The sequence below is a fragment of the Pristiophorus japonicus genome, chromosome 3 (assembly GCF_044704955.1).
Source record: "Pristiophorus japonicus isolate sPriJap1 chromosome 3, sPriJap1.hap1, whole genome shotgun sequence".
NCBI lineage: Eukaryota > Metazoa > Chordata > Chondrichthyes > Pristiophoridae > Pristiophorus > Pristiophorus japonicus.
In genome coordinates this window covers 6,875,009-6,889,864 of record NC_091979.1, presented here as the reverse complement: position 1 = coordinate 6,889,864, position 14,856 = coordinate 6,875,009, and the positions used below count along the sequence as shown (strand labels likewise).

Genomic DNA, 14,856 nt, shown 5'->3' with positions numbered 1-14,856 from the left:
GATATAGAGTGAAGCTCCCTCTACACTGTCCCATCAAACACTCCCAGGGCAGGTACAGCACAGGGTTAGATACAGAGTAAAGCTCCCTCTACACTGTCCCATTAAACACTCGCAGGGCAGGTACAACCTGGGTTAGATGCAAAAGAGTTAACCCAACTGCACCAGTGAGCCATTTTTACAGTTCCTACCCAGCCACCCTGTGGCCTCTGCGTGAGATTGACATTCAGCGCTGAACTCCCCATCATCAGAGGCAGTCCCTCGGAATCGAGGATGACTTGCTTCCATTCTAAAAGTGGGTCTTTAGGTGGCTGAACAGTCCAATACGAGAGCCACAGTCCCTGTCACAGGTGGGACAGACAGTGGTTGAGGGAAGGGGAGGGTGGGACTGGTTTGCCGCACGCTCCTTCCGCTGCCTGCGCTTGGTTTCTGCATGCTCTCGGCGACGAGACTCGAGGTGCTCAGCACCCTCCCGGATGCACTTCCTCCACTTAGGGCGGTCTTTGGCCAGGGACTCCCAGGTGTCGGTCGGGATGTCCCTGTAACGTTTCCTCTGCCCACATGTGGCTCGCTTGCCGTGAAAGTGCTGAACCAGGGACCGTTTGTACTGCGGAATACGAGTCTATTGGAACGAGGCTGAAACTACCGATTAATTTCACACACGACCCGAGCAGGTGGATCGGAGATTTTCGTCTCGTCGTTCTCGGTGACCATCGATAATCTGGGACAGGAAGTTTGAGGCCAGTGTATCGCCCATTGATCCAACGCTCCTTGAATAAGATTGAAATCTTATTTTTCTTTGTAACAGAGCCTGCTGAAGTCACAAAAGACTTTGATGAGAATAAGGAGAATAAGACGCCGGAGGGTTCGCAGTGCGAGATGGACTGGATGCAGCAGTATGACCGGGAGAGGGAGGAGCAGGAGTTGCAGCAAGCTCTGGCCCAGAGTCTCCAGGAACAGGTCAGCGTTTGGACGGTGCTTGACTGGTGGGCAGCGAGGTTCCTCAAATCGTAATCAGGAGATGCGTTTCGGTATTTTTTTTTTACTCCTTCGGCCCATTTGATCTCGTCCTTCCTGAAAGCCAACCTGACCAGGCCTCCGTTACAGTTCAGCGGCCGTTTGCTCAGGGCGCTGAAGCTTATTGTCTCATCTGAAGGACGGTACCTGCACAATAGGACTGATGGCCTCCTTCTGCCCCGTCTGTGCCCCTGCCTCAGCTCATCCGCTGCTGAAGCCCTCGTCCGTGCCTTTGTTATCTCTAGACTTGACAATTCCAACGCACTCCTGGCTGGCCTCCCACATTCTACCCTACGTAAACTAGAGGTGATCCAAAACTCGACTGCCCCGTGTCATAACTCGCACCGAATCCGCTCACCCATCACCCCCTGTGCTTGTTGACCTAGATTAGCTCCCAGTTAAGCAACGCCTAGATTTCAAAATTCTAATCTTCGTTTTCAAATCCCTGCATTGCCTCGTCCCTCCCTATCTCTAATCTCCAGCCCCGAGATGCCTGCGCTCCTCGAATTCTGCCCTCCTGAGCATCCCCGATTATAATCGCTCCACCATTGCTGGCCGTGCCTTCTGTTGCCTGGGCCCCAAGCTCTGGAACTCCCTCCCTAAACCTCTCCGTCTCTCTACCTGTCTTTCCTCCTTCAAGACACCCCTTAAAACATAGCTCTTTGACCAAGACCTGCGCTGCTTTCTACATATGCGGCTCGGTGTCAAATTCGTATCGCATAATACTCCTGTGAAGCACCTTGGGACGTTTGACTACGTTAAAGGCGCTATATAAATACAAGTTGTTGGTACCGGGAGGGTCAGTCTAGATTATGTGCTCCAACCTTGGCGTCCACCCTGAATCCACGACCTTTAGACTCTGGGTGTGCTCTGCCTTCCCCCCCGCCCCCCCAAAAAACAAGGCTCTTTGCTAGCCCCGCTCCTCGCCCAACTTGTGTTACTTTGAGGGATGTGCAATAAATGCTGGCCTTGCTAGCAACGCTCACATCCCAGGAACTAATTTATAGAAAAAAAACTTGTTGACAGTACGTGTGAAATCTGCCCCTTGTGAGCCAGAGTTGCTATTAAACAGTTTCTCTCTCTCTCTCTCTCTCTCTCTCTCTCTCTCTCTCTCTCTCTCTCTCTCTCTCTCTCTCTCTCTCTCTCTGACCCGGCAGGAGGCTCGGGAGATGAAAGAGGACGATGATCTGAAGCGAGCCACAGAGCTGAGTATCCAGGGTAAGGCACCATCGCCAGAGCCTAGCCAGCATTAATTGAGCTGCTGTACACAATGCATTCGCTGTTGGGTGACTGATTTCCGATGACTTTGTACGCCTTGTGTTAATCACAAGTTTGGAAGTGCACTCACGGTTGTGTAGGCAAGGGTGTCAGCCAATTTGCACACAGCAAGGTCCCACATGCTTAAACGGACGCATTATAGAATCATAGAATAGTCATAATCATCATAGGCAGTCCCTCGTATCGAGGATGACTTGCTTCCATGCCAAAAAGGGATGAGTTCACAGGTGTTTCAATGAAGGACCTAATATTCTGGATCCCTAGCTACATCTTAAAGATACCTGTGGGTGGATATTTTTAACGTGGGGTGGCCGTTGCACACCAGCCACCACGCGGGCTTGACAGAGCTAGGTCTTGGTCCAGTGGCAAGGGTTAACCAGAACGACTGGACCCAGCTCTGCTGCACGGACCTAGTGTGGGCTGGCCCGTGCTGCCCCTCGGCTCTCCTGGGCCCCGATCACATCCCTCTACGAACTCTTGCCACTCCTTCGTAGTGCGGGCAGGTACAGCATAGAATAGTACCGCACAAGAGGAGGCCGTTCAGCACTTCGAGTCTGTGCCGGCTCTTTCGAAGAGCAATCCGGTTAGTCCCACTCCTCTTTCCCCATATCCCTCAACTTTTTCTCCCAAGTATTTATCCAATTTGGTTTTGAAGGCTACGATTGAATCTGCTTCCACCTCCCTTTCAGGCAGCGCATTCCAGATCGCCACAACTCGCTGCATAAAATAAAGTTTTATCTCCTGTCGCCTCTGGTTCGTTTGACAATCAGCTTAAATCTGCCCCCTCATAATCGACCCTTCAGCCATTGGCAACAGTTTAGCTTTATTTACTCTATCTAATCCCTTTATGATTTTAAACATCTCGATCAATTCTCTGATTAACAGGTAAATATTTTGGTTGAGTGAAGAACATAGGCTTAAGACACTGGGAATAATCTCTGCAGCTCTTCTATATCGTAGCAGGCCCTCGGTTTGAACATCTCACCCGAAGGGCAGCTCCTCCAACAATGCTGCACTCCCTCAGTACTTCGCAGGACTGCTTGTGCTCGGGCCTGTTGTGGGGCTCGAATCCACAGTCTGACACATACTGAGCTGGGCTGCACTTTGTGGGTTATGGGCCATATAATGCAGTTGGAGATTGGATCCTCCCTAACGCAGGCTGTTTCTGGGAGACTATTACATTGAGATGGGTCAAGCCTGTCATTGTCTCGAGGTAACACTGGAGTACAGGTCTGTCACTGTATAACACTGGGGTACAATACTGGTGGGTACAGGTCTGTCACTGTATAACACTGGGGTACAGGTCTGTCACTGTATAACACTGGGATACAGTACTGGTGGGTTCTGGTCTGTCATTGTATAACACTGGGATACAGTACTGGTGGGTACAGGTCTGTCATTGTATAACACTGGGATACAGTACTGGTGGGTACAGGTCTGTCACTGTATAACACTGGGGTACAGTACTGGTGGGTACAGGTCTGTCACTGTATAATACTAGGGTACAGTACTGGTGGATACAGGTCTGTCACTGTATAACACTGGGGTACAGTACTGGTGGGTACAGGTCTGTCACTGTATAACACTGGGGTACAGTACTGGTGGGTACAGGTCTGTCAGTGTATAACACTGGGGTACAGTACTGGTGGGTACAGATCTGTCACTGTATAACACTGGGGTACAGTACTGGTGGGTACAGGTCTGTCACTGTATAACACTGGGGTACAGTACTGGTGGGTACAGGTCTGTCACTGTATAACACTGGGGTACAGTACTGGTGGGTACAGGTCTGTCACTGTATAATACTAGGGTACAGTACTGGTGGATACAGGTCTGTCACTGTATAACACTGGGGTACAGTACTGGTGGGTACAGGTCTGTCAGTGTATAACACTGGGGTACAGTACTGGTGGGTACAGGTCTGTCACTGTATAACACTGGGGTACAGTACTGGTGGGTTCAGGTCTGTCACTAAGACTGGGGTACAGTACTGTCTATCATTTAGTTAAAGGGACCGTGGTAGTGTCGATACATTTTCTAAAGGTCAGAGAGTAGTGGTAAATGGTGGTTCTTCAGACTGGAGGGATGTGTACAGCGGGATCCCCCAGGGGTCAGTGTTGGGCAACTGCTCTCTGGTGTATAATAACCACCTGGACTTGGGTATACAATGAATAATTTCAAACTTTTCAGATGACTTAAAACTCTGAAATGTAGTGAATAGTGAGGGGAATAGTAACAGACTCCCACAGACAAACTGGTAAAACGGGCAGACCCATGGCAAATGAAATTTAATACCAAGAAAAGTGAAGTGATGCATTTTGGTAGGAAGAATGAGGAGAGGGAATATAACTAAACAGTACAAATCCTGATGGGGGTGCAGGAACAGAGAGACCTGGAAGTGTACGTACACAAGTCTTTGAAGGTGGCAAGACAAGTTGGGAAGTCTGTTTAAAAGCAAAGGCATATGGCAGCATCCTTGGCTTTATAAACACAGGCATAGAGTACAAAAGAAAGAAAGTTATGCTAAACCTTCATATATCATTAATTAGGCCCCAGCTGGAGTATTGTGGGCCATTCTGGACAGCACACTTTTGGAGAGGGCATAGAGGAGATTTACTAAAATGGTACCAGGGATGAATCTCCACATCAATGTCTGCCTTTGTTGACGAGAAGCTCCCGAGCTATGGGAAGTGGTCCACGTTGTCGAGGGCCGCGCCATGAATCTTGATGACTCGTCAACAAAGGCAGACATTGATGCGGAGATTCAACACCGCCTCCAGTGCAGCCTTCGGCCGCCTGAGGAAAAGCGCGTTCGAAGACCAGGCCCTCAAATCTACCACCAAGCTCATGGTCTACAGGGCTGTAGTAATTCCCGCCCTCCTGTATGGCTCAGAGGCATGGACGATGTACAGAAGACACCTCGAGTCGCTGGAGAAATATCACCAACGATGTCTCCGCAATATCCTACAAATCCCCTGGGAGGACAGACGCACCAACATCAGTGTACTCGCCCAGGCCAACATCCTCAGCATTGAAGCACTGACCACACTTGATCAGCTTCGCTGGGCAACCATTTAGTTCGCATGCCAGAGACGAGACTCCCAATTGCTCTATGCGGAGCTCCTTCATGGCAAACGAGCCAAAGGTGGGCAGCAGAAACATTACAAGGACACCCTCAAAGCCTCCCTGGTGAAGTGTGACATCACCACTGACGCCTGGGAATCCCTGGCCGAAGACTGCTTGAGGTGGAGAAAGTGCATCCGGGAGGTCGCTGAGCTCTTCAAATCTCAACGCTGTGAGCGTGAAGAGGTCAGACGCAGGCAGCGGAAGGAGCGTGTGGTAAATCAGTCCCCCCTTCCCTCGACGAATGTCTGTCCCACCTGTGACGGGGCCTGTGGCTCTCTTATTGGACTGTTCAGCCACCAAAGAACTCACTTCAGGAGTGGAAGCAAGTCTTCCTCGATTCTGAGGGACTGCCTATGATGATGACCAGGGATGAGGTGGGGAGACTCGAGAAGCTTGGGGTTCTCCTCGGAGCAGAGATGGTTATGGGGAGGTTTAATAGAGGGGTTCACAATTATGAAGGGTTTAAATAAAGAGAAACTGTTTCTCAGGTGGCAGATGGGTCGGTAACCAGAGAACACAGATTGAAGATAATTGAGAAAAGAGCCAGAGGGGAGGAGATGAGTGGTTATGTAGCGTCATGTTGTGATCTGGAATGCACTGCCTGAAAGGAAGCAGATTCAATAGTAACTTTCAGTGGGGAATTGGATAAATGTATGAAAAAGGAAAAATGTGCCGGCTATGGAGAAAGAGCAGGGGAGTGGGACTAATTGGATAGAGGTGCAGCCACGATGGGCCGAATGCCGTCCTCCTGTGTGCTGTATGATTAGAGCTGGGAGTAAGAACATAATTAGGAGCAGGAGTCGACCATTCGGCCCCTCGAGCCTGCTCCGTCATTCAATAAGATCATAGCTGATCATCGACCTCAACTCCACTTTCCTGCCTGATCTCCATATCACTTGATTCCCCCGGACTCAAAATCTATCGATCTCAGCCTTGAATATATTCAGAGACTCAGCATGCACAGACCTCTGAGGCAGAGAATTCCAACTGAGTGAAGAAATTCCTCCTCATCCATGTCTTAAATGGCCGACCCCTTATCCTGAGACTTGACCCCTGGTTCCAGACACACCAGCCCGGGGAAACACAACCTCTTAGCATCTACCCTTTTTAAAAAAGGAGGGAGAGAGATAACAGGGAATTATAGACCGGTCAGCCTGACATCGGTAGTGGGTAAAATGATGGAATCAATTATTAAGGATGTCATAGCAGCACATTTGGAAAGAGGTGACATGATAGGTCCAAGTCAGCATGGATTTGTGAAAGGGAAATCATGCTTGACAAATCTTCTGGAATTTTTTGAGGATGTTTCCAGTAGAGTGGACAAGGGAGAACCAGTTGATGTGGTATATTTGGACTTTCAGAAGGCTTTCGACAAGGTCCCACACAAGAGATTAATGTGCAAAGTTAAAGCACATGGGATTGGGGGTAGTGTGCTGACATGGATTGAGAACTGGTTGTCAGACAGGAAGCAAAGAGTAGGAGTAAATGGGGACTTTTCAGAATGGCAGGCAGTGACTAGTGGGGTACCGCAAGGTTCTGTGCTGGGGCCCCAGCTGTTTACACTACATTAATGATTTAGACGAGGGGATGAAATGTAGTATCTCCAAATTTGCAGATGACACTAAGTTGGGTGGCAGTGTGAGCTGCGAGGAGGATGCTATTAGGCTGCAGAGCGACTTGGATAGGTTAGGTGAGTGGGCAAATGCATGGCAGATGAAGTATAATGTGGATAAATGTGAGGTTATCCACTTTGGTGGTAAAAACAGAGAGACAGACTATTATCTGAATGGTGACAGATTAGGAAAAGGGGAGGTGCAACGAGACCTGGGTGTCATGGTACATCAGTCATTGAAGGTTGGCATGCAGGTACAGCAGGCGGTTAAGAAAGCAAATGGCATGTTGGCCTTCATAGCGAGGGGATTTGAGTACAGGGGCAGGGAGGTGTTGCTACAGTTGTACAGGGCCTTGGTGAGGCCACACCTGGAGTATTGTGTACAGTTTTGGTCTCCTAACCTGAGGAAGGACATTCTTGCTATTGAGGGAGTGCAGCGAAGATTCACCAGACTGATTCCCGGGATGGCGGGACTGACCTATCAAGAAAGACTGGATCAACTGGGCTTGTATTCACTGGAGTTCAGAAGAATGAGAGGAGACCTCATAGAAACGTTTAAAATTCTGACTGGGTTCGACAGGTTAGATGCAGGAAGAATGTTCCCAATGTTGGGGAAGTCCAGAACCAGGGGACACAGTCTAAGGATAAGGGGTAAGCCATTTAGGACCGAGATGAGGAGAAACTTCTTCACCCAGAGAGTGGTGAACCTGTGGAATTCTCTACCACAGAAAGTTGTTGAGGCCAATTCACTAAATATATTCAAAAAGGAGTTGGATGAAGTCCTTACTACTAGGGGAATCAAGGGGTATGGTGAGAAAGCAGGAATGGGGTACTGAAGTTGCATGTTCAGCCATGAACTCATTGAATGGCGGTACAGGCTAGAAGGGCCGAATGGCCTACTCCTGCACCTATTTTCTATGTTTCTATGTTTACCCTGTCAAGCCCCTTCAGAATCTTGTATGTTTTAAAGAGATCACTTTTCTAAACTCCAGACCCATTCTACACAATCTCTCCTCATAAGACAGCCCTCTTGTTCCAGGAATCAATGTAGTGAACCTCTGTTGCACTGCCTCCAAGGCCAGTATATCTTTCCTTGGATAAGGAGACCAAAACTGCGCAGTACTCCAGGTGTGGTCTCATCACGGGCCTTAACATTATATAGTGTAATGGCTTCTTTCCCAGTTAAGTATTGATACATGGCCTCTCCACTGCGGCTCTCAATCTAAAGGTGATGAGCTCGGGAATCGGTTACTCGTGGAAAACAACGCATGCGACTGTTGGTTCTACATGAAACAGGGGCACATCGAACTTGCTGCATTCTCTGGCTTTGATCAGCAGTAAAGGTGCCTTGTTTTAATTTTCTTTCAATCTGATGATGATAAATGCTGTCCTTGCAGATTTCAATAGCTCCATCGTAGATCTCATGGGTTCGGATGAAGACTCCGGCAATGAGGAAATCCTGGACATGGATTACAGCGAGGCTGACGCGGAGGAGTTGAAGAGGAATGCGGAGGTGAGGCGAGAGAGCGAGCGTGCGTGTGCTCACGGTGTGTACTGGGAGAGATGTGGGCCGCACCACCTCTGATGGATCTCACCATTGAGGCTTCGGGGGAGGTGTGGGGGTCAGCCTGTGTTTGGCTTCGGGGGGGGTTGTTGCCTGGGGTTTGAAGGGTGGGGGGGCGCCTGGGGTTTGGTGGGGGGGGGGCGCCTGGGGTTTTGGGTGGGGGGGGCGTCTGGGGTTTGGTGAGGGGGGGGGCGCCTGGGGTTTGGTGGTGGGGGGGGCGCCTGGGGTTTGGTGAGGGGGGGGCGCCTGGGGTTTGAAGGGTGGGTTGCCTGGGTTGAGGGGCGGGGGGCCCCGCCTGATTTTTTTGGGGGGAGGTGGGTGCAGGGTACCTGGGTGGGGGGCCGGGGCTGCCTTGTGGCGGGGGGGGGGAGCTACCTGGGGTCAGGAGGCGGGCGTTGTGATGTGCTGGATTGCTGCAATGAATGTGCTGTGAGCTGCTGATTCCGTTTACTGACTGGTTCCTGTTCTTGCAGACTGGCGAGCTCGCTCACTCGTATCGACTGATCAGTGTCGTCAGCCACATTGGCAGTTCCTCCTCTTCCGGTAGGTACTGCCCACTCTGAATCGCAACCAGGTTTAACACTGACTAAACCAGTACTGATGTAATAAAACATACCCTGAGATTTGGGGTTGGAGTATTTTGCACTGCTTGGTAACATGTTATAGAAACATAGAAAATAAAAGCAGTAGTAGGCCATTCAGTCCTTCGAGCCTGCCCTGCCATTCAATATGATCATGGCTGATCCTCTCTCCACACCGTATTCTTGCTTTTTCCCCACACCCCTTGATGTCTTTTGTGTCTAGAAATCTATCACCCTCTTAAATATATTCAGTGACTTGGCTTCCACGGCCTTCTGTGGTAGAGAATTCCACAGGTTCACCACCCTCTGAGTGGAAAAAATTGCTCCTCATCTCGGTCCTAAATTTCATGAGACAATGACCCCTTGTTCTAGACTTCCCAGCCCCCGGGGAAACATCCTCCCCGCATCCAGTCTGTCCAACCCAGTCAGAATTTTATACGTTTCAATGCGATCCCCTCTCATTCTTCTAAATATAAGTTGTTGTTGGATGTGACCAGGAAAGAGTGATTTGAACAAGTCGTTGGTTTATATCTGATGTTGGAGTGAGAGTTGTTGAAATTATTCTCAACTTCTCAATAAATACGGCCAGATATTAGACCACGATTTGCCATTTTTCCCGTGTTTTTATTTTCGGGTGACAGTTAAAGGACTGTGCGGGCTATGGTTAAGGCCACATCTGGAGTACTATTTAAGTCAGTTTTGGTCTCCTTACCTCAAAGGATATACGTGTCTCGGAGTGCAATGTAGGTTCACATTGATTGATTTCCAGGGATGGGGGAATTGTCCTATGAGGAGAGATTGAGTAGACTAGGCCTATATTCTCGAGTTCAGAAGAATGAGAGGTGATCTCATTGAAAGGTATAGAATTCTCTCAGGGATTGACAGGGTAGATGCTGAGAGGCTGGTTCCCCTGGCTGGAGAATGTAGAACTAGGGGTCACAATCTCAGGATAAGGGGATTGAGATGAGGAGAAATTTCTTCACTGAGGGTGGTGAGTCTTTGGCATTCTCTACCCCAAAAAGCTGTGGAGGCTTAGTCTTTGAGTATATTTCATCATCATAGGCAGTCCCTCGAAACGAGGATGACTTGCTTCCACGTCAAGAAGTTCGCAGGTGTTTCAGTGAAGAACCTAATATTCCAGATCCCGAACTACATCCTGAAGGGTGGAAGATGTCTGTGCGTGGATTTTTTTTAACGTGTGGTGGCCGTTGCACACCAGCCACCACACGGGAAAGCAGAGTGGAGAATGCGGTATATTTAAGTCCGAGATCAATAGATTTTTGGACTCTGAAGGAATCAAGGGATATGAGGATAGTGCAGGAAGGTGGAGTTGAGGTAGGAGATCAGCCATGATCTTATTGAATGGTAGAGCAGGCTCGAGGGGCCGAATGGCCTACTCCTGCTAATATGTTCTGATGTCGCTGGCTTGACGGCTCTTTGAATGTTTGTTTTGTGAAGGGCACTACATCAGTGACGTGTTCGACATAAAGAAACAGACATGGCTGACATACAACGATCTGGAGGTGTCGAGGACGGTGGAGGGCACTGTGCAGGCAGACCGTGACAAGAGTGGCTACATCTTTTTCTACATGCACAAGTAAGTGCTGACCGAGCGACCCAACGTACCCGCCCCACAAGGTGGCGGACGGACACACATCGATCGCGAGGTCTGCGCAGGCCGCTCACCATCCGCCACTGGAAGCAATACCGCGCATGAACTGCCGCGCAGCTAATTTAAAGGGGCCGCATACTAAACAGTTGGAGTGACACTCGCTCTCACTCGCACACTCACTCACATTCTTACACACACACACACTCTCACTCACTCACGCTGTCTCTCTCTCTCTCTCTCTCTCTCTCTCTCTCTCTCTCTCTCTCTCTCTCTCTCTCTCTCTCTCTCTCTCACACACACACACACACACACACACACACACACTTGCTCTCTCTCTTTCTCTCTCGCACACATACACGCACTTGCTCTCTCTCTCGCACACACACACCGCTGTAATAACCCCCCGATCCCATACCTGTGTTGCTGTAGTTAAACACCCCCCCCCCCGATCTTGTACCTGTTACTGTGTAAATATCCTCATTTATATTGCCAACTTGTGGGTGGGGGGGGAGGTGCTGGTTGCAGGCAGTGCCTGTAAAGCCCTCGTTCTCCCGTGTGCGCAGTGCTGGCGGGGTGGGGGAACAGTCCTGTAACTAATCTTTCCTTTCTCCCCCTCCCCCCATGCGCCGCAGAGAGATACTGGAGGAGCTGGTGGAGGTGGAGCGATGCACACAGCCGATGGGTTTGGACTCCAGCAGGCCTGTCCTGCAGCCCCTGTGACAGTGTGCGGACTATGGCACGGAGATACTCCTGCTTGGCACTCTAATACCGGGGACCGAATGTTGTTTACAGCTCGTCCTGGGATAAATACCTCCCAAAATAGTGATGGATGCACGCCGGACTGCACTGGGCCGGGGCTTTCACCCGTTCGCTCATTCGGAGCCAGGAAAAGCGCTGCCACTCTGGGATCACAATGTGGTGAGCTCACGGACCTGCACCCGAAGAGTTTTACACCAGTCCTGGTCCGGTACTGGTGTCAATCTGTCACTATTTCCAAAGATTCCCAAGGAATTCACGATGAAATTGTATCACAAAGGCTGTTTCGATGTGAGGGTTACTTTTTTATGTTTCTTTTTTAAAAAGAAAATAATATATAATATATGAATCTAAAGTTGCTGTTGTTCCCCTGAAGAGGTCTGTGTGTGTACCCCCCAACCAAATGGGATGGGGGGGGGGGGTGGATCTGCAAACCACGACCCAGGCACATGGGCACAAGCGGTGGGATTAATCACCCTGGGACTACCCCCCCCCCGACCCTAGTCAGGGTTAAACAGGGTTTTGGGTTTGGTTTGTATAGTCGAGCTGTAGAACGTAAGCGTTTCTTTTTGAAGGTCAGAGCATTAACACTGTACATGATGTTCCGAGATATTTTTCTTTCGGAGAGGGGAGGGGGAGAAGATGTATGGGTTTGAACTTTTCTCGTGCGCCGTCGAGCACCCCGCGATCACGCCTTCCTCACGGGAGCGTCCGTGGGCTTTTTTTTTTTGCAAAGTTCGCTGTTCCACAGAAAGCCGGGAGCGATGTTCCTCTTCGCCCCCCCCCCCGAACTGCCCGAGAGCTCTGATTGCGAGGGTGTGGTATCGGCAGCACGGGGTTGGGATCTTGGCCCCAAACTCTAGACAAAGTGCCCCGGGGCTGTGTGCTGAATCCAGGCCATCGCTCTGTGAGACCATCCCTGTTCATGCAGCGGGCTTTTTTCTAATTATGATTCTGTTCTGTTCGCCGGCGGTTCGGGTCGCTGGTGCCTTCCTTCCTCGGGCCGAGGAGAGACGACCTTTAGTTTCAGCTGCGGCCTCTCGCGCTGCACTTTATTTTCCTGCTCCTCTGCATCTCGGGCCCGTGTACTGGAAACCGTTCCCTCGTCCCACTGCCCTCCCCCTCCGCTGTGTCACTCATCCCTGTGGAGAAGCACCTCTTCTCCTCCCATTGGCCAATCTGCCCGGTGAGTGGGGGGTGGGGGGGGCCCTAATATGCTGGTAACTGAGCACCAGTAACACGGGCTTTTCCTCACCATTGGGCCAAGCTGCACGTGATGCAGAGCCCCCCTTCCTCGCACTGCTGATCCGTTGGGCTTGCACAACGGAAGTGTTGAGTAGATTATCGAGCGTTTTTTTTTTTACGGTATTCCTGTGCCTCTGCGGCACCCCGCGAGGTGTTACAATTGTTGCCGGACGCCGGTCCTCGTTGAGGCTCCCGACCTCGGCCACTTTAACCGTCTCGTGCCGACCGGGGTCAGAGTTCACCGCTGATTGTCCCAGAGACGCTGCACTGGAGTTTTGTTGGGGTTGTAAGGTGTAGTTTTGAGAGCTGCCTCTCTCCAAGAGATGGCAGTCAGAGGCCGATTGACAAATCTTGGGAGTCCTACTGCCTGGAGGTGATAAAATAACGATACACTCTTTTTGTCTCATCACCCTTCCTCCGTCTGTTTCTCACCCCCTCACTCCCCCATCTCTATATCTCTGTCTGTTCCCTTCCCTCTCCTCCCTCCATCTCTTATCTCCATGTCTGTTTTACACCCCCCCCCTCCTCCTCTGTCTCAATCGCCGTCTGCCTGTTCCCTCCCTCTCTTCCTCCCTCCGTCTCTCTCCGTTTGTCTGTTTCCTCCCTCCCTCTATCTCTCTCTCCGTTTCTGTCTGGTCCCTTCCCCTCTTCCTCCCTCCGTCTCTCTCTCTCTCTCTCTCTCTCTCTCTCCGTTTCTCCTGCCTCTCTTCCAGTGCCAACGCTGCTCTCACTCAGCGGTGTTGATGAAGCGGGTCATGGCGTGTCCCTGCCGCGATTGGCCATACCTGCCGGCCCAGTGCTTGCAGCGGGGGCTGCGTTGCCCGTTCCCACCCGTGCGGCTGATTTGCCTGAGGGCTCGCCCTCAGAACTGTGGGCACAAAGACCCCACTGTTCCCGGGTCAAAAGCAATTTGTGCTAAATCAACTGCAACCCACTTGCTTGTGTCGTTAATCTATGGAAGGAACAAGAGGTTTGAGTGGCGGAGACCGAGCTCCTGGTCGGCCGAGGGCCGGTGCCCACTGGGGATCAGCAAAGGCTGCTCTCTTGGGGGGGGCGGGATTGGAGCCCAGCAGATTCTTTAGTTATGGGTTAGGCAAAAGGGGACTGCACTCTCCCTCTGTGGGGGGGGGGTACCGCACTGTCCTTCCTGAGGGTGGGGGACTACTGCCCGTGTTTTGACGGGGGGGGGGGGGGGGGGGGCTAATGCCTGTATTTTGCTTGCGGGGGGGAGCGGGTTGCACACTCTGTCCCTCGGGGGAAGGGTGCAACTCTGGATGCTTGAGAAGTTCAGAAAACACAAATCGGGTGAAGTGGTTCTGCTCCCGCAAAGTGCCTCACTACTCATTTTGCTCTTTTCACCCCTCGCTTGGTGTGTGGGAGAGAGTGAGACAGCGCTCCACACACTGCCCCCAGAGCCCCACCGTCTGTGGGACACCACAAGTTTAAAATCCCGTCACCCTTTTAACGGCGCGCCTGTTCCACGGGAGAGCCTCCACGCTCCCGGGATTAGGCCTCGCTCCTCAACCCCTCCCCCGACGCCTGGCACAGGCACTGAGCCTGAGCAGCACCCAGTCAGAGAGTTGGTGCAACGCCCAGTGCGCGGGACCTGCTGCCTCGCAGATGAAGGGATGTGCTGATCAAACCGTAAATCACTCCAGCTGGTCACTTGTACTGTTTATAGCCGGGGAGCGTGGGTTCTCGACGTCTATTCAGTGATTTTGCCTGGCTTGATCCGAGCAGAGAATCCCAACACTCTCTCTAAACCCACGGCTGCCCGTGTCTCTCTACACCCGCCTTGCAAGAATGGGGAACCATCTTTCTGAAGATGAATTGAAAAATGTTCAGATTCTTTTTGCCCTTGCTGTCGAGCTGCAGCTCACTGGTGGGGAGGATGAAACCATTTTAACAGTGAGCGGTGCTGCCAACACCTGGCTTTCCTTTGTCACACACTGGGATAATTATCTTTGCATTAGTGGCATTGATACACGGCTATCAGTGTCGTGCCCGCGTGCGGTGATCAACAGTGCCACCCGTCGGGCTGGTCCCAACCCTGCTTGCATTCAGCATT

The 14,856-nt window shown here is 51.1% G+C and overlaps 1 protein-coding gene across 2 annotated transcripts in view; it reads left to right on the top strand.

Annotated features, from left to right (window-relative positions):
* The window catches only part of usp37 (ubiquitin specific peptidase 37), a 90,080-nt gene extending 76,167 nt beyond the window's left edge, over window positions 1–13,913 (top strand). Inside the window, exons 19-24 of one of the 2 annotated variants that reach the window (XM_070875154.1) lie at window positions 806–957; window positions 2,172–2,232; window positions 8,428–8,543; window positions 9,068–9,137; window positions 10,634–10,772; window positions 11,420–13,913. In XM_070875154.1, the coding sequence (XP_070731255.1) occupies window positions 806–957; window positions 2,172–2,232; window positions 8,428–8,543; window positions 9,068–9,137; window positions 10,634–10,772; window positions 11,420–11,507 (626 nt within the window). In that variant the 3' untranslated portion in view covers window positions 11,508–13,913. The remainder of the gene's footprint in view (window positions 1–805; window positions 958–2,171; window positions 2,233–8,427; window positions 8,544–9,067; window positions 9,138–10,633; window positions 10,773–11,419) is intronic. The other variant, XM_070875155.1, reaches the window with a different exon arrangement.
* Window positions 13,914–14,856: the final 943 nt, after the last annotated feature.